Below are 19,835 nucleotides of genomic sequence, written 5' to 3'. Positions count from 1 at the left end.
AAATATAAACTTAAAATGAATTAAAGATCTACATGTGAGACCTGAAACCATAAAACTCCTAGAAGAAAATATAGGCAATAATTTGACATTGGCTGTAGCAACATTTTTCTAGATAGGACTCCTAAGGCAAGAGAAACAAAAGCAAAAATGAACTATTGGGATTACATCAAAATAAAAAGCTTTTGCACAGCATAAAACAAAACAAAACAAAAAGCCACCAACAAAATGAAAAGACAACCTACAGAATGGGAGAAGATATTTGCAAATGATATATATCTGATAAGGGGTTGACATCCAAAATATATAACTTATACAACTCAACACCAAACAAACCCCCAAAAAACCCACCAAATAATTTGATTAAAAAGTAGGCAGATGAGATAGCCTGTAACACCCACTCCTCTTCACCCATTGTGGCTATTCCCTGGCCCCTTCCCTTCGGCAACCATCAGTTTGTTCTCTGTATATTTGTGTCTGATTCTGCTTTTTATTCATTTGTCTTGCCTTCTGTTCATTTGAGGTTTTTTTTTTTTTTTTAGATTCTATATATAAGTGAAATCATATGGTATTTGTCTTTCTCTGATTCATTTCACTTAACATAATACCCTCTAGGTCCATCCATTTTTGCAAATGGCAAGATCTTATTATTTTTATGGCTGAGTAATATTCCATGATATATATATTTACATATATATCTCACATCTTCTTTTTCCATTTATCTATTGATGGGCATTTGGGTTGTTTCTATATTGTAGCTATTGTAAATAATGCTATAATAAAGAGGGGGGGTACATATCTTTTTTAACTGGAAGCCTGTATCATGTGTCTGTTGGTCATTTGTATGTCTTCTTTGGGAGAATGTCTAAGTCCTTTGCCCATTTCTTAAAAATGTTTTATTTATTCATTTATTTGAGAGAGAGAGAGAGAATAGGGAGAAAAACGAGGAAGAAGGGCAAGCAGACTCCATGCTGAGCATAGAGCCCAAGGTGGGGCTCAATCTCATGACTTGAGATCACAAACTAAGCCAAAATCAAGAGTCAGATGCTCAATCAACTAGGCTTCCAGCTATGGAATAAATAAATCACAGGGGAAAAAAAAGAACAGAATTCAAAATAGTCAATGGTATTGTAATAATGTTATATAGTGACAGATGCTAGCTACCCTTAGGGTGAACATAACATAAAATATAGACTTGCCAAATCACTATGTTGCACACTTGAAAGCTAATGTAGCATTGTGTGTCAACTATACTTACAAAGGATCTTTTTTAAAGTTGTGACAGATACTAGCTAAATGCTCAGTAATATCTTTAATTATTCCTAGAAATTCAGGGAAACTACCTTCTATGAAGTTAAATTTGGAGCCATGTAACCACTCCCGGCCAACAAAATGCAGAAAAGAGGCCCTTAAGGCCACTTTCAGGCTTGGTCCTAAAAACCTTTGTATGATCATCTTTGCTCTGTCTTCTCTCCCACAGAGATCAAGGAAATCCTAGGTTGAAAATAATAATGTCAAAAAATAGAATGATCTAGGGACACTTGGGTGGCTCAGTCAGTTAAGTGTCTGCCTTCAGGGGATCCCTGAGTGGCTCAATGGTTTAGCGCCTGCCTTCGGCCCGGGGCATGATCCTGGAGTCCCAGGATCGAGTCCCACATCAGGCTCCCTACATGGAGTCTGCTTCTCCCTCTGCCTGTGTCTTTGCCTCTCTCTCTCTCTCTCTCTCTCTCTCTGTCTTATGAATAAATAAATAAAATCTTTAAAAAATAAAAAAATAAATAAAAAATAAAGTGTCTGCCTTCAGCTCAGGTTATGATCCAAGGATCCTGGGATCCAGACCCACATCAGACTCCCTGCTCAGTGGGGAATCACTTCCCTCCTTCTCTGTCCCTTCCCCCTGCTCATGTGCTGTATCTCTCTCAAATAAATAAATAAAATATTTAACAACCCCCCACCAAAAAAAAAAAAAAAAATAGAATGATCTACGTGAACCTGCAGACTGTGGTAAGTGCAAGAAATAAACTGTTTTTGTATTAAGCCACTAACATTTTGAGATTATTATAGCAGTTAGTATCGCTTATCATGATTATGTGGTAAGAAAGTTCTGATTGTTCCACCTTTTACTACTGGCAAAACAAAACACAGAAAAAATCATTTTGAAACCTTAACAAAGAATTATACAAATTTATAGCTCATAAAGTGCCAGGGCATATTTCAGGTTCTGGAAGAATTCCTAATATGATTCTCTGTTACTCGTTTCTGGTTCCATATATTTGGCTTTTTCTTTTGACAAGCTACCAACATCTTTTTAATATCTTGAGATCTTTAGTTGGTTGAATGGTACCTATTGCCCACCCCAACCTCCAAAAAGGTATGTTCACAATCCAATTCCCCAGAACCCGTGAATATGACCATACTTGGAAAAGGAGTCTTTGCAGATGTCATTAAATTCATGATCTTGAGATAGGATCTTCCTGGCTTACCCAAGTGGATACTAAATCCGATGACAAGTATCCTCATAAGAGATGTAAAAGGAAACACAGACATAGAGGAGGAGTTCATGTGAAGAGGGAGGCAGAGATTAGAGTTAGGCACCTGTAAATCAAGGAACACCTGGAGCCAGCAGAGGCTGGAGGGGGGCTGGGAAGGATTCTGCCCTAGACCTTCCAATGGGAACATGGCTCTGACAACACCTTGATTTCAGACTTCTGGCCTCCAGAATTGTGAAAGGATAATATTTTGTTGTCTTAAACAACCAAGCTGGGTTCGGGTGTCTGGGTGGCTCAGTCAGTTAAGCATCTGTCTTCAGTTCAGGTTATGATTCCAGGATTCTGGGATTGAGCCCCCACATTGGGTTCCCTGCTCAGTGAGGGATCTGCTTCTCCCTCCGCCTCTGCCTATGCTCCCCCTCCTTGTGCTCTCTCTGTGTGTCAAATAAATAAATAAAATCTTAAAAAAAAAAAAAAAAAAAAACTACTGAGTTTATGGTAATTTGTTATAGCAGCGTTAGGAAACTAATACAACAGAGTTCACCTTCCTATAATGTGACCGGAGAGTATAATGCAGCATCCCTAGTTGCCCTTGACCTTCTTCTAAAGAAAATCTTTTTTTTTTTTTTTTAGATTTTATTTATTTATGATAGACATAGAGAGAGAGAGAGAGGCAGAGACACAGGAGGAGGGAGAGGCAGGCTCCAAGCCCGGAGCCCGACGTAGGACTGGATCCCGGGACTCCAGGATCACGCCCTGGGCCAAAGGCAGGCGCTAAACCGCTGAGCCACGCAGGGATCCCGACCTTCTTCTAAAGAAATTCTTATGGGCTCTTTTGTCCTAATGGTTTTTACTGTTAAATTACTATTAGAAATAAGCCAGGGATGACCAAAAGTAGTTTGTGACCTTTTGATAAGAGCTAACTTAATAGGTGTGATCAATTTATTTTTTAATACATGTATTAATTGTACCATAACACGTTGTTAATTATGGAATGTAAAAATAGAAAAATCTGAATTTTATTTTATTTTTTTTAAAGATTTTATTTATTCATTCATGAGAGACAGAGAGAGAGAGGCAGAGGCACAGGCAGAGGGAGGAGAAGCAGGCTCAAGGCAGGGAGCCTGATGCGGGAATTGATCCTGGGACTCCAGGATCATGCCCTGGGCCAAACGCAGGCGCTAAATTGCTGAGCCACCCAGGGATCCCGAAAAATCTGAATTTTAAACTTGAAAAAGATAAATATAACCTGTTTTTAAATAAATCTAAATTGCATTTATTAATGCTTCTCAGAACAGTTTTATACTTAAAATTTAACACTAATATTAATGATTTTAATGAACACAAAATTATATATTATTTGTTATGTTTTTATTTTTTATTTTTTATTTTTTTATTTGTTATGTTTTTAAACCTCAGTTAAACATTCTGTGATGTCACTGAGTTTTAGTTGCTATCATCTGAAAAGTGTTCCTTATGCAGATATTTAGATCCACATGGAAGAACTATATAATTGGTTGTAAAAGCGGGACTTAATTTTCAATGTTCTTGTTAAAACACTACTAGCAAATTTTCATCTTTCTGATATCAGTCTGTTTCTTTGTAAATGAATCTTATTTTCTTATTACCAAAACATTTCAAAACTCACTAACATCTCTATTTGAAGGATGTTTTTAAACAGAAAATTTAGATTCCAATTTTTTAGGTTTGAGAGAGGAAAATTTGTATGTGACGCATTCACATTGTTTTTGACAATAAAATCACATAACAGCGGGAGCGTTTCCAAACATCCAATTTCAAAATGCTTTGTTCATAGCAGGAGTTTCTTTTGAAAAGCAATTACTTTTTCATTGTTAAAACATCACTTTAAACTTGGAGGACAGATTAAGTGTGTTTATATTTTCAAGAAATGTCGGCTGGGTAGCAAACTATTGACAACAACTTGTCAGCACAGAAGAGGACAGCAAATTTGGAACACTTGTCTTTTTTGTTTAAAAAAATGCAAAATGCATCTTTAAGTTGAACAACTTTTTAGTACTTTGCCAGGAGACATATAGTGAGTGCAACTGTTAAGGTACAAAAGGATTTCCACAGTCTCTTTCCATCTCTTTACAAAATCCATTGTTTTATTTTCTTTTTGTAAAATTAAGTGTACCAGCATTCTGTATCATGGAAAATGCAATAATACTTCAGGACAGGATTGTAGTACATGAAAGAGAGAGGGAGCAACATCAAGCCCACTGCCTGGTGGGACTCCTGCTTTAATAAAGTGCAGAAATAACCACAACATATCTCCCTCCTAGCCTTTGCAATGTGACCTTGCAATTTGTCTTTGCAGCTTCCTCCATCAAGAGATAGAGACTACAGTGCACCCTTGAACAACATGGAGGTTAGCGGTACCCACCCTTGCACAGCCAAAAATCCACCTACAACTTTGGACTTCCCCAGAACTTAACTAGTAATAGCCTACTTTTAACTGGAAGCCTTATTGATAACAGAAGTCACTGATTAACATATATTTTGGGGAGGTACCTGGATGGCTCATTTGGTTAAGCAAGCAACTGTTAATTTTGGCTCAGATCATGATCTCAGGATCCTGAGATCGAGTCCACCCACTGGACTCCACACTCAGCAGGGGGTCCTTGAGATTCTCTTTCTTCCTCTTCTTCTGCCTTCCCCCCACTTGCATGCTCTCTCTCTTAAAAACAAATGAGTACATCTTTAAAAAACCATATATTTTGTATGTCATGCATATTATATACTGTATTCTTACAACAAAGTAAACTAAAGAAAATGTTATTTTAAAAAATCATAAGGAAGGGACGACTGGGTGGCTCAGCAGTTGGGCATCTGCTTTTGGCTCAGGGCGTAATTTTGGAGTTTCGGGATGGAGTCCTGCATTGGGCTCCTGCATGGAGCCTGCTTCTCCTCGCTCTGCCTGTGTCTCTGACTCTCTCTCTGTATCTCTCATGAATAAATAAATACAATTTTTAAAAATAAATAAATAAAAATCAATAAATAAATCATAAGGAAGAGAAAATACATTTATGGTACTGTGCTGTATTTATCAAAAACAAAAAACCTGCACAGTTTAAACCCATGTTGTTCAAGGATCAAGTGTAGTTTCCCTCCCTTTAAATCTGGGCAGCTTTGTGACTTGTTTTGGCCAATGGAATATGGCAGGAAAAAAAAAAAAGGAATATGGCAGGAGCACCAGGGTGCATGTTTCAAATCTGGCCCACTAGACACTGAATGCTTCCGCTCTTGTTCCTGGAACTCTGTCCTCCCACCCCCACGCACCCCCACCGTGATCAAGTAGGGACTTCTTAGAAATGCAAATCTCTCCACCCCTTCCCTCTAGAGATTCTGCTTCAGTGGGTCTAGGGATGCACATTTTTATCAAGCATCAGAAGCCATTCTGACCAGGAGGGCTTCAGATAACACTTCAGAAAAACCTGTGAGTCTTGATTACAGAACAGCCTCAACTCTAAGCATATTATAAGAATCAGAAAGTACATATGAATTAGTGTTCACTCATAGACTGAAACATGTGCCATCTTTGCAAAATTCCTGAGTTTGGATCTAGTCCTGACTTTGCATTTTATTAGCTCCCTGATCTTGAATAATTTCCCTAACCTCTCTAAACGTCAGTTTTCCTATTTATAAAATGGAAATTTTATTTAGCTCCAAGGTTATGCAAGAATGAAATAAGCACTCAACATAGAACCTCGTGCACAGTAGATGTTCAGCTATTTATTATTCTTGTCTCATTCATATATTGTTACCTTAAAGTACCTACTCCTCTCAAAGGGTTAATTTGTGATTCTGGACACCTCTAAACCGCTCAACAGAAACTATCTCACACAAAGTTAGGCTCTGGGATCAATCACACCCTGGTTCCTATTCCAAACTCCACACCTATTAGCATGTGACCTTAAGACTTAACCCAAATGTCAGTTTTTGCATCTGTGAAACAGAGACAAAGGCATTACCTTATACCACAGGGCTATGAAGATTAGAAAAATTAATGTACAAAAAGCCCTTTACCCAATGCCTGGCACATTGTAATCCACAGCAAATACTGCCTGTTAGCATTATTTCCTCAGGGCTCATCCTCATACACCCTAAAATTCCAATCAAGGAAATTTTGTGTGGCTAGCTGTATCCTCTCTCTCTCTTGTGAGGAAAGCAAAGCCCCCACTCCAAACAGAATTCCTCTTAGGTCTCGGTGGCCCAAATTGGTCCTCATGGCTGATGATAGCTACAAGGGAGGCTGGGAAAACTGGATCAAGATCAGCCTAAGTGCTTCCTGAACCTTCCTCTAGGGCTTGGCACATTAGGACCCTGTCTGTAAAGAACGTGGAATGAAGACAACTCATAGTGTCCACCTTGAAAGGGAAGGAAGCAAACATATGTTCAACACCTACTATATGGAAAGTTCTGGAACAAGTACTGAAACATTTTTAAAAATATCATTTAACATAATACCCCAAACTCCCCTGTAAACAGAGCTCTTTGCTTTTACCATATTGTCTCTGCTCTCTTTCAGAGTTATCACAGTATAAATCCTCATTCTAGACACCTTTCTAAAAAGACTGTCTTTTAAAAGTTTCCACTTAATGTAAATTTAATCACTCAAAACTGAGTTTTCAAGTTTGTCTCTAAGCTATGTTATACTTTCTTTTCCTTTATTAAGGTTCTTTGTTCTCTTTTATTTCTGGCAGTAAGAAAAACTTTTTATGAAAATCTTGAGCACAATACTTTTAATCCATTAGATATATGAATAAAAGGAACCAAATCCCTTCCCTATTGTTCCAAAGATTTAAAAATATAAAGAACTTAAGACTCCCAGTACAGCTATTATTCGCTATATCAGGATCACCTTGAGAGATTGCAACATTAAGATTTTTCTTTTGTTCTCATGTTTTAAAAGGAAACTAAATGCAAAGAAAAATGTTGATACAATGCATATGATACAAATTAAAACATGGAAGTCAGGAAATGCAAAGGTGAATGATCTCATAGGAACCTTAGCTCGTGTACACTGACCACATGCATGATGATCTATCAGCACTACATACTTGGCGTTTCTGCTGATAAATCTGATGTTCTGACCACCAACCTTTGTGAATTTGTAATTGCCTGGACAGTCATTATAAGTGCAGAAGTGAAAAACTACTATTGGAATTATTGCTTTTTAAAATTCTTATTTTTACTATCTGCATTTTATCTACTTAAAAAATATAATTATTTGTATTCACAATTTTTTAGTTCCTATGACCAGAAGAAATGTTACTGAATCAATATGTTGCTAAAAACTGGTCTAGTGGTGCCAGGGTGGCCCAGTCAGTTAAGTGTCTGCCTTCAGGTCAGGTCATGATCTCAGGATCCTGGGATGGAACCCTAAGTCTGGCTCCCTGCTCAGTGAGGAGTCTGCTTCACTCTCTTCCTCTGCCCCACCTCCCCAACTCAGGCACACTCTCTCTCAAATAAACAAAATCTTAAAAAACAAACTGGTCTATACGGTGAACAGTTCAGTCAACATAGCCCTGAACTGAGTCAGGCTGAATGTCTGACAGTTGGATTATTTAGACGTTTTAGTTTCATAAACAACCAATCTCACTTCCATCATAGGAGGCAACTGAGCATACATCACCCTGATTTCTTTGACTTTGTGAGGTTAAACCTGCTGAAGGGTCTGGGTCTCCTCCCCTTAGCCATCGCCTCCTACCCACCCACTCCCCTCCAAGTCAGAGAAGGGAATGAAAGAGCGAGAGACACAGACTAACTATGGTGTGCATTGTTTCATGCCCCAAGCCTGTCTCTTCCTCTGGTAGAAACTCCATGCTGTAGAAGTGTTGGTCAGTCTGCTTTCCAAGCCAAAAGGTCTCTGACTCCACTATTCAACTCTGCTCTCGGAGCACAAAAGTAGCCATAGACCATGCTTAAACAAATGTGTATAGCCATGTGCCAACACAACTTTGTTTACAAAGACAGGAAGCACGCCAGGTTTGCCAACTCCTGATCTGGGGAACTCTGCTTATCTTTTTCGTATTTTATCAGGAATATGGTCTATTTTATAGCTCAATAACTCAGCACCGTTGTTTTTTTTTTTTTTAAATATACACTGTTGCCTAATTCTATTCTGTATCTTGTCAACACTACTCTGATTCTATAATTTATCCTTCTAATTATAAAGCTTCTAGCCCTTGTACTCCTGATCCTTTTATTTTTCTTTACCTTCAACAACAATCCCAATTTCCCCAGCCTTCATCTGCTGGGGGGTACAACTGAGTCAGGATACATGAGCTTTAATACCCGTATTAATTAGTGATTGCCATAAAACAAAGTGGCTTAAAACAACTACTTATTTTTCATGAATCTTTGGGTGAGTCAAGTCTCCCCCTCACTTCTCATAATTTTCTTGCTTATTCTTGGTAGTTATTATTCCAAATGAACTAATAAAATTATTTCATCTAATTCACACATACCCCCTAAAAAATTGAGGTTTTAAGTACCTCAAACACTTATTAACCTTAGGAAGATTAATTTTTAAAATTCTTATTTTTACTATCTGCATTTGGTATGGTATACCATATACCAAATACTATGGTATTAAGTCTTTTCATCTAGTACGATAGTATACTGCTCCAGTTATTTTAGATGTTTTATATCTTTTCATAACATTTTATAGTTTTTCTCAACTAGATACTGTTCTTAATTTTTTGTGAAGTATTTTACAGGTTGTGTGGCTATCTTCATTGGGACATTTTGGTTCCTAAACATGGGAAATTCCTGGAGAAATCTGAAACCAGCCCCCACACAGGGAGGGCAAGGAGAGGGGAAGAGGCAGGCTACTGCAGAGGGGAAGTGGCAAGTTTAAGGAGCAGGGGAACCTATCTAGGAGGCTTGTCTAGGCAGTGTGAAGACGGATAGATCTCCACACCAGCCTACCAAAATCTTAAAAGATTATATACAGGGCTTAACAGGATTTACTCACTTGTACTTTCCAGATAGTCCCCAAAACATTGCTCTCTCAAGTCTGCATCCTTGAAAAGGGCTCCCACTCTGGCAGTGGGGGGTCACAAAAGCACATTTCAAAGCACAGGATGCAGGTAGGAGGAGCCCTCAGTTGACTGGGGTCATTGATCGCTGGGTCAATCAGTGGTCATGGTCTCCCTATGACTTCCTTCAACAGATATTTTCATTTGTAGTCAATTATAATTAATAGAGATTTTTGGTTTTGCACATTTATCTTATATCCAACCTCTTTAACAGAGTTATCTTTTAATTTCTCTTCTAGCAAAATGATGTTATACTCAATTTTTATTTCAATACTCATTTTTAAACATTTGCTTTTCCCTTCTCCTTTCTTCATATTCTTTACTATGCCAGTTATTATTATAAGCCCTAAATAAAATAATACATGTAAAGCACACAGTGTCTGGCAAATAAAATTAAACATTCAGTAAACATTAGCTATTAAGATTTTGATGATGTTTATTCAAGATAAATTTAAATTTTACACTATTTTTTATTCATCATCCTACTCTTAGCTATGAGATCTTTTGACAATATGAGCAGGAAAAGAATCCCTAGGTAGAAAACTCTGGGAACAGTATAAAATTTCGTATTTCATATTCCTAATACCCTAATACATTATATCCCCAGAAGATGAAAATAATTAGCTAATACATGCCGCACCATTTGTAGTGCAATTCTAAAAGATTTAAGATTTTATGCTTTGATCAGGGTATCAAACGAGCTGAACTCAACTTTTATATGAAAAGTGTAACACTTGCAAAATGTAGCATTAATATAACTAATGACCACATTAATTAAAGCAGACCTTCCTCATGAAACTTAATATTGAGAACTCCTTCTAATCCTGATCTTCCATTCCTCATCATTTTAAGACTTATCTTTCATTGATTGTTTCCCAAAGTGCTATTTTTTCAGTAATTTTGTTTTTTGCATTTGATTAGTCTATGCTTATTTTAGACAAATGTGTGTTTTTCTGCTTTTTCTCTTGGCAAAAATGCACTTGTTTTCTTTTTTTTGTTTGTTTTTTCACTTGTTTTCTTAATATAGAAACACAGAAGCTGGACACAAGGAAAAAGTGAGAGAAAAAAGTATGGCTGAATCGGGAACAGTTTTGATTGCCTTAGATTTGCATGTAACATATATGCGCATTTAGTCACTTTGCTCAGTGGGCTAGAGAACAGTATTATGAAGCAAAGATTATTACAAGGTATCCTCTCAAAGATACTGCTATCACTGTGTTTCTCCACCACAAGACTGCATCTTTACATGTAACAATAATAAAAAAGGAGCAGTGTTTTACACACATTGTCTCATATAATTTCTGACTATAACCTTCACTCCATGGATAAGGAAACTGAATCCTCATGAAGCTGCAGGTCACAAAACCAACAAGGAATTGGTCAAATTTGATTTCCAAGCCTAAATTCTTTTTTTTTTTTTTAAACATTTTTTTTATTTATTTATGATAGTCATACAGAGAGAGAGAGAGAGAGAGGCAGAGACACAACAGGCAGAGGGAGAAGCAGGCCCCATGCACCGGGAGCCTGATGTGGGATTCGATCCCGGGTCTCCAGGATCGCGCCCTGGGCCAAAGGCAGGCGCCAAACCGCTGCGCCACCCAGGGATCCCTCAAGCCTAAATTCTTAATAACAAAACTATACCCTCCTTTAAGTTTGTTCTTCAGCTATAGCCAAACATCTTGATATCTAAGCTTTTAACTTTCTTCTCATTCAAAATTTTTTTTTTAAATATTTTTTTTGTAATTTTTATTTATTTATGATAGTCACAGAGAGAGAGAGAGAGAGAGAGGCAGAGACACAGGCAGAGGGAGAAGCAGGCTCCATGCACCGGGAGCCCGATGTGGGATTCGATCCCGGGTCTCCAGGATCGCGCCCTGGGCCAAAGGTAGGCGCCAAACCGCTGCGCCACCCAGGGATCCCTCATTCAAAATTCTTTAACGGGTACATGTGACTAGCCCATTGGAATTAGACCACAACATTAATAAAAGTCAAATTCCTACAACTGTGCCTGTATATGTGTAATACACATATACAGGCCCCTAGACCACACAAAATAGCACTAGCCACACCGAAGTTCAAAATCTTTTGGGACAAGTTCTGGGAAGCCAGGCAGGTGAATCCAGGTGTGTCAGATAGAATTCATCTTTCTTTTGAATTCCTCAAACTCAGGTGGTTTTTCTTGGGGAGGTAATTGTGAGCAAGGCCTCAGTATGTTTACTTTTAACAGATGCTTATGTTCTTTTGGGCAAGTGGATTGGTTGTGTTCTTGGGGGAAAACAAACACTTTTTGAAGAGGATAGGCTGGAGCTGTTGTGAGAAAGGCAGAGAGGGAGCCCATGTTCTAATTCATTTCAGCGATGTTTTTCTTTTCCTGACAAAGGCCAATCATTATAGATGCTCAGGGTTGTCGTTCTGGAAGATAAAGGTCTGTGATGAAATTTTCCATGTTTCCTATTTCATTCCCTCAAACCTAGGCCCTAAATTCCCTGGGAATCTGGGGAAGCAGCAAGTCAAGACAAGGAGGTGACCTTAATCTTAACAAACCCCTGCTTAATCGGCTCTCAAGTACATAAATTTAGAAAGGCCGGCTTTTAGCTCAGTCCAGAGAAGACTGCCTGGAATTTAGGTGGGCAGGATGTTCTTTGTGCAATTTATATATAGCTATATTCAAAACAAGAATATGTGGAGCAGGGAATGGAATCCAGCAGAAATATAACCAAAGAGGTTTGTAAGCCCTCTAAGAAATATACCACACGCATAAAAGAGGCCCAGTGGCCAAATACTTCCTTACTTTGTGAGCCAACCCACCCCTGGACACATATGTGCTAATAAAAATAGACCATATGTGGGGAGCATGACTTCCGAATTTTTCTTGATAAAGTATTTGAATGCTGACTTCCAAGAGATAGACATAATTGCTCCCCTCTTGAATAAAAATGAAACTCAAATATGTGGTCTTGATTACCAGAGTAGAACAGAGAATTGACAGATTTAAAACATTATATTTCTGCCAAGATGATTGCACTTTCTTTTCCTCCTTTCTTTAAAAAGTCTTTTTCCATTCCCTTTTCCAGTTGATGAATAGATAAAAATGGCACTAAGATTTCCAAGACCACTTGGCAGGAGAGGTTTGGTAAAAGGGTTGAATGTTTTAAAGATTGGTTTGGACTTTTTTTTATGAAGTGGGAAGAGGAAAAATTAAATTTCTGTGTGTATCAGAGTTGTAGATTAAAGACACACATACCAACCTGTGGACAGGCAGAAATCATTGGGTGCTTTTATTTTCTTCCTCCTTTCTCTAGAACACACAAGTGGGTGGCCAATCCCAAGGACCCAGGATCACATTGTCATCATGTCCCTCCTTTGGTGGCTGGAGGCCAGGAGGCACAGAGGAGACTAGATTCACAAAAGAATCTAGTTTTATATTCTATATATGATAGAACAGAAAGTTCCTTTTTAGACCACATCTCACTTTAATGCTGTTAACTTCTCTTCATGTTTTCATCTTGATTTTATGAGTACAATTTTGTAGTTTTGAAAGGATGTTTCCCTAAGTGCCAAGTTTTTAAAAATGTTTTCTCCCATATTTTTAACTCTTAAAATATGCTGCTGAAATTTAACAGTATCAAGATTTTTATGTGAAATACATTTTTCTCACATGCTTATATTATAATCAGGGTTCTTGTTGGCAAACAATAGAAATTCCAGATAATTTTGGTAGCAAAGGAATTTATAGAAAGGCTATTGAGTATCTTATAGAATCTATAGAAAATGCAAGAGAATGAGGCATAGGAAATGATCAGGAACAAAAGGGTGCTGCTATGGAGGACTGATCCATGGTCACACCACTGGAATACTGTAGATCAGATACTATGTCTGCACAGGAGACCCTATCCCCATGCGCTTCCCTCCCACTAGACACTAATAGCCCCCAGAATCTCTCTACCACTGCCACCATGAAACCATAATTCATTTGGTCTCTATTATCTTTGTATCACTTCCCATTCCACATTTTAGGTAGGAGTTTGTAAATTACCTAGGTGTTATGTTATACCTTAGCTGTTTGTGGTTGGAGAATGAAAATCTATGGTGCCCTCCAACCTTTGTAAACTTATATAGAGTTCTCCTTAAACAGCTCTAGATAATGGGCTCCAAAAACATATCAACTGTCACCTCTAGTTGTTCCCATAAACATATCCATCCATATATGCTCTACATCATCACCTAATAATTTTTATTCAATATCCACTAGTGAATTAATCTATCCACTAGAAAATATCTACTCATAGTCTCTATACTATTTACCAACTTTCTAACTGAATCCCTCTGTAATCCATTCATATTTTTTTTGCATTTTTCTATTTCTCTGCCTAATGGTATTTTATTCCCATTTACCTTAATGACTATACATTATCTCTATATATACTCTGACATCTCTTTTTAATGGTGAATTTTTAAGACCAGATCATGATTATTTCATGATCGCAAATAAAAAATGCTGGCATCCCCGGGGTGCCTGGATGGCTCAGTCGGTTAAATGTCCAACTCCTGATCTCAGCTCAGATCTTGATCTCAGCGTCGTGAGTTCAAGTTCTAAGTTGGACTCCACCCTGGGTGTGGCGAGCCTACTTAAAAGTTAAAAATAAGGGACACCTGGGTGGCTCAGTGGTTGAGCATCTGCCTTTGGCTCAGGGCATGATACTGGGATCCGGGATCAAGTCCCGCATCAGGCTCCCTGTGGAGAGCCTGCTTCTCCCTCTGCCTGTGTCTCTGCCTTTCTGTGTGTCTGTCTCTCATGAATGAATGCATGAATGATAAATCTTTTAAAAATAAATAAATTAAATTAAATTAAAATTAAAATGGGTACTTGGGTGGCTCAGTTGGTTAGGTGTTCAACTCTTGATCCCAGCCCAGATCCTGATCTTAGGGTCATGTGTTCAAGCTTTGCATTGTGCTCCACACCAAGCATGGAGCTCACTTACAAAACAAAAAAATGCTGGTGTCCCAACCAAAACTATATATCCAGCTCCTAAATAAACATCTCCACTTGAATAATCTACTTGAGGATATTCTACAAAAATAAACTTGATACACTTCCCCCTCCCCAAATGGACTAATTGTTATCCCCCACTCCTTCTATCAGATCTCTGTTACTGGTACCACCACCTTAGGTGTTCAATAATACGAGAGATATTTGGGGAAACTGGTTGAGATTTTGGATAGACAGAGAATACATTATCATCTTCCTACTTAAAAATTCACTATGAAACACAGTTTAGGAACTAATTATTAGATTCCAGTAATGAAAGATGCCTATACTTCCCCTCCTCCATCAGATATGTTTCACAAGAAGGAAAGGTTATATATAACAAAACATCACAGAAATAAGAAGCCAAAAAGTTTAATGTTATTGAATAAAGAAAGTTCATTCAGGGCTTATACAGATCATAAGAACAGATTATAACAGCTAAGAGATCAATAGCTTATTGGAAGAAAGAAAGCAGTTTATATTTTCAATGTAGAAAAAGAAAATCTAATTGCTACAGATGTCTTGTAAAATTCCCAAAACAAAGTCTAGCCAAGTTTATTGTCTAGTAGGTTTTTTTTTCCAAGGGATGAAAAATGAGATTCAATGTGTATACTATTGGTTACCACTAATATAACAGCTTGAAAAAATCATAAGACAGAAGCATAAATATAATATAAAAAGACAAGATTTTAAAATTGTACTGTAGGAATATTAACTATAATAAGTGGAAAAGATACATTAAAACCAGCCTTGTGTTACACTAGTTCAAAACAAAACTCATAAGGCAGACCAAAACCAATGCTAGTTAAGGAAAAGTGGTCTGTTTTTAGGAAGGGTGTCCAGACAGACACCACCACAAAGAAATGCCAACAGTAACTATGTGGTCCCCTCTTGTTACTCAGTAAAGTGTCAAAGGTGGAGTGACTGGGTCAATAGCTTAAGCTTTCTCCAAGGATTTGTAGTATTCCATCAGCACGGTCCAGGCTTTGGGAGCCATGAAACCTTCTGGAGGTTTCTGGCCTTCTCGGGCAAGTTTTCGCATTCGTGTTCCTGAAATAAATTCAAAGTCTTCATGGCTGAAAGATAAAAAAGAAGATGTTTTCCCATTTTTAGAATCTTAATGATAGTGAAATTTTAAAAAGCAGTTGTTTTCCTATTCGTGGTAGATAAGCTTAATGGGAAAAAAATCTGGGTAAAACATAATACTTATAAATGAATGATCAATCTGATTTCAAATTTGTCATTGAATAAAAAACACCATGCTATCAAAAATGACATTTTTAGAACTAGGAAATGAATTTTAATTGAAATGTTTATTAGATCATTATATATTCACATACAATTGTAAGAAATAATACAGTGAGAGGTCATGTACTTTTTACCCAGTTTCCCCAATGATAGTATCTTGTAAAACTATAGCATAATATCACAATCAGATTATCAGCATGGACACAATCTACCAATCTGAATCAGATTTCCCCAGTTCTACCTGTACTCAATTCTCTATGTATTTAGTTCTATTCAATTTTATCACATATGTAGGTTGATGTATCCACCACAGTCGAGATGCATCAACAGTTCCAAAACTATGGCTGCCCTTTTTCAGCCATACCCATCTCTCCTCCTCACTTCCTCCTCCGTAGCCCATGCTAACTACTAATTTAGAAATAGAGATGCTTAAAAAACCCAAAAAAGTATTAAATCCAATTTACCTAGCACAGAATGAAAACTTAGAAAATTTGAATCTGTAAGGTTAAATGCATTATGGAACATTAAGAGAAAAACTATCATTTTTTTTTTCATAGCAAAAACAAGTATCAATAATTGATACCATCCCACTGGTAAGATACCATAAAAATAGTTTTTCTCCTCTTCTCATATTCAAAAACACACAAAGGTCCTTAAAACCATTAAGCTCTGAGCACCTACGCTATGCCACATACTGTCTACTAGTAATTTCATCCTCTTCCCTCAAACAAGGAGAGCCAATCTACATAGCAAACCAGGATCCATCAAAAGCTCTGCATCACTTAGATCACATGCTGTTTTTACTCCTTGTTAGGAGCTGTAGGTTTCCTTTTCACTTCATTATTTGTGGAGTTAGCCTGGGGGTCATAAATCATAAACTGCCACATGCATCTAGAAGGATGCCAAGTATGTTTTTTAACTAAGAATCACACTTCCAGGAATCTACATTTAGGAAATAATCAGATGCACACAAATGTTACACATAAAGAAAGCTATCTGAAAGTTGTTTTAGGATGTAAAATATTGTTGTTGTTGTTTTTAAAGATTTTATTTATTTATTCATGAGAGACACACAGAGAGAGGCAGAAACACAGGAAGAGGGAGGAGAAGCAGGCTCCATGTAGAGAGCCCGATGCAGGACTCGATCCTAGGACTCTGGGATCACGCCCTAAGCCAAAGGCAGACTACTCAACCACTGAGCCACCCAGGCGTCCCAGGATGTAAAATATTGTAAGTGACCTGAAGGTTCTAAATAAATTATGGTACAGCCCTGAGTAAAATAATCAGGACACAAAACTTTATATGCAATACAAATGCAATTTTGTTAAAATATAGAGCATGTGGAGATGCAGCTATAAAGAAATATACCCAAATATTAATAGTGGTCATTTCCATACAGTATTATGAAAAGTGCTTTTAATTTTGCTCATGTTTTCTGTAGTTTTCTACAATGATTTTTATCAATATCAAAATCAAATAAAAATACAAATATCAGTAATAATTTTTACGAGTAAAAGCTTGTTTAAAAAAATTTCTACCCGGGATCCCTGGGTGGCGCAGCGGTTTAGCGCCTGCCTTTGGCCCAGGGCGCGATCCTGGAGACCCGGGATCGAATCCCACGTCGGGCTCCCGGTGCATGGAGCCTGCTTCTCCCTCTGCCTGTGTCTCTGCCTCTCTCTCTCTCTCTCTCTCTGTGACTATCATAAATAAATAAATAATTAAAAAAAAATAAAAAAAATAAAAAAAAATAAAAAAATTTCTACCCAAAGTGATTTTAAATAATTTTCTAAAAATTAACCTTAAATTTACCTAAAACCTCAATCACTTAGAATACTGCCCCTGAGGAAAGCAGATACATAAGGTGCTGCAATAGCATTATGCTTCCTATTCTAGTCTCACAGTAGTTATAATGGCTTTTAATTTATATTTACAGAGCAGGCATTACTTAACAGTAAAGAGTGTACGAACAGTATAAAGTATATGAATGGTGCTAGAGACACAAAAATGTATACTAACTAGTGATTGGATACTTACTAGCTTTCAGATTAGGAACTCAATAAATATTAGGTGAAACAGAAAAGAATGAAATGGTGTATGTATAGAAAAATTCTACTGGTTCAATACAGAACCATGTATAGTCTTAAATGAGTCACTACTCTTTATCTTCTGACAAAAAAAGGGGACTACAGGATCTCTGATTGCTGGAGTTAATCTGAGCAACTTTTATGTTCCCTTTTACCTAAATCTAGATTACTCCCACTAGAGATTTCTACATGACCTTCATAATGATCTCTTCCATAATCATTTTCTGATCTGCCTTCTCTCTGATCTTGCTCAACTCCACTTTAGGCAGGGCAATGCACATACCACCTTCCTAACTGGTCCACTTAAATCTATCTATGAGCTCTCAGACTGTGGGCTCCAGGCCAAGAAAGACCAAGTACTCCCGATCCAAATCGTGTACTGGTTTCTCGTCTCTCTTTCTGCTTTTGTCTGTGTGTTCAATGACCCCACTGCTCACTTGACTTCTAAAGCTTGCAACAAAGAGGCTCTGTGTACTTCTTTCATGAGGCCAGGCCCTATGCATCACCAAATTTGTTAGTTCCTCAGATCACTACCTCTTCAATTCACTGCTGGCCCCATTTCTGGCCTTTCCAACTCCCCAGTGGGATACCCAGATTTTAGTGAATCCCCCAATCCCCCAAACTTAAGTTTTATTCTGGAATACTACACTTGTAGGATATCAGTACAAAACAGTGTGACTCATTTCACAAGAAAATCATCTCTTATCATTAAGCAGAAAGGCACTACTTTATTTTTTTTTAAATATTTTATTTACTTATTCATGACAGACACACACAGGGGGGCAGGCAGAGACACAGGCAGAGGGAGAAGCAGGTTCCATACAGGGAACCCAACGTAGGACTTGATCCCAGGTCTCCAGGATCAGACCCTGGGCTGAAGGCGGCGCTAAACCGCTTAGCCACCCGGGCTGCCCAACACTACTTTAATTTAGGCACACACCTTCCCCTAGTTACCCTGCAGGCTTTTCTTATTCCCTCAACTCTGAAAAAGACGGATTCAGAGAGCTTCAATCTAAAGGCTCTCACTTCTATCATCTCTTCAATATGCAAGACAAGTCAGATCTTCTAAAACATACAGGCCCATGCAGATGGCTGGTTACCACAGCTGACACGGAAAGTAAGCCAACATCTTTCTCTTATACAAATGACGATCTAAAGAAAGACAAAGAAATTGACTGCATGTGAGATGGGTTTAGAAAAGAAGCAAGACTGCAAAAGGAGATGTCAAAACATTCAGTAAGGTTGGGTTAGAACCAATTTGTAAATTTATCAACACTAAAATGAAAGCAGAGTTGGAGAAAATGGGTAAACTCTCCAAAGAAAGACGACTCAGCAAAAGGAAAAGCATTTGTCAAAGGAGTAGGAAGAAAACCAAGATGACATGGAGGTTATAGAAGAAGAGAAATTCTCAAGTGTTAAAGCCACACAGAAGCTGAGAAAAATGATTGAAGGAAAGAAGAAAGAGTGATGATCTGGAGTTAGAAGACACGGTAGTTAATGCAGGAGGGTCTCAACCTTCTCAGTAAAGATGTGAAGACTGCCTTCTGCCTTAAAGAGTAACAAGAAGCTGTGCAGGAATGGATTAATAACAGCATCAACACTGCTGACTCCAGACCAGCCAGGTTACCCCCTGGGGGCAGGGCTTAGCAAAGCCCAGGTCAGAGGGGAAACCAAGAGGATAGAAGGGTCCAGATAGCCATCTGACTGTATCTAAACATCCTCGCTCCAACCTGATGTAAAATCAGTTAGTTTAGCTCAGGAGGTTCACTGATTGGCTCCCTAAATAAGCTTCACTGAGGAAAATTATAACCCTAGAGCTTTATGGCCACGTAAACTTTAAAGTTTGATTTCAACAAAGGAAACCTTGTGTCCCATGCATCAAGTGCCTGTTCTTGATGGCAATGAAAAAGAAGTGAGAGCATAG

The 19,835-nt window shown here is 37.9% G+C and overlaps 1 protein-coding gene across 2 annotated transcripts in view; it reads right to left on the bottom strand.

Moving 5' to 3' along the window:
- Positions 1-14,935: 14,935 nt before the first annotated feature.
- PAPSS1 (3'-phosphoadenosine 5'-phosphosulfate synthase 1) overlaps positions 14,936-19,835 on the bottom strand; it is a 98,839-nt gene continuing 93,939 nt past the window's right edge. For both annotated transcript variants that reach the window (XM_038581948.1, XM_038581947.1), the window contains one exon: positions 14,936-15,655. In XM_038581948.1, the coding sequence (XP_038437876.1) occupies positions 15,517-15,655 (139 nt within the window). In that variant the 3' untranslated portion in view covers positions 14,936-15,516. The remainder of the gene's footprint in view (positions 15,656-19,835) is intronic.

Source organism: Canis lupus, chromosome 32, assembly GCF_011100685.1.
Source record: "Canis lupus familiaris isolate Mischka breed German Shepherd chromosome 32, alternate assembly UU_Cfam_GSD_1.0, whole genome shotgun sequence".
Classification (NCBI taxonomy): Eukaryota; Metazoa; Chordata; class Mammalia; order Carnivora; family Canidae; genus Canis; species Canis lupus.
Note: the sequence above shows the minus strand (reverse complement) of the source record. Positions and strands in the feature narration are given on the sequence as shown.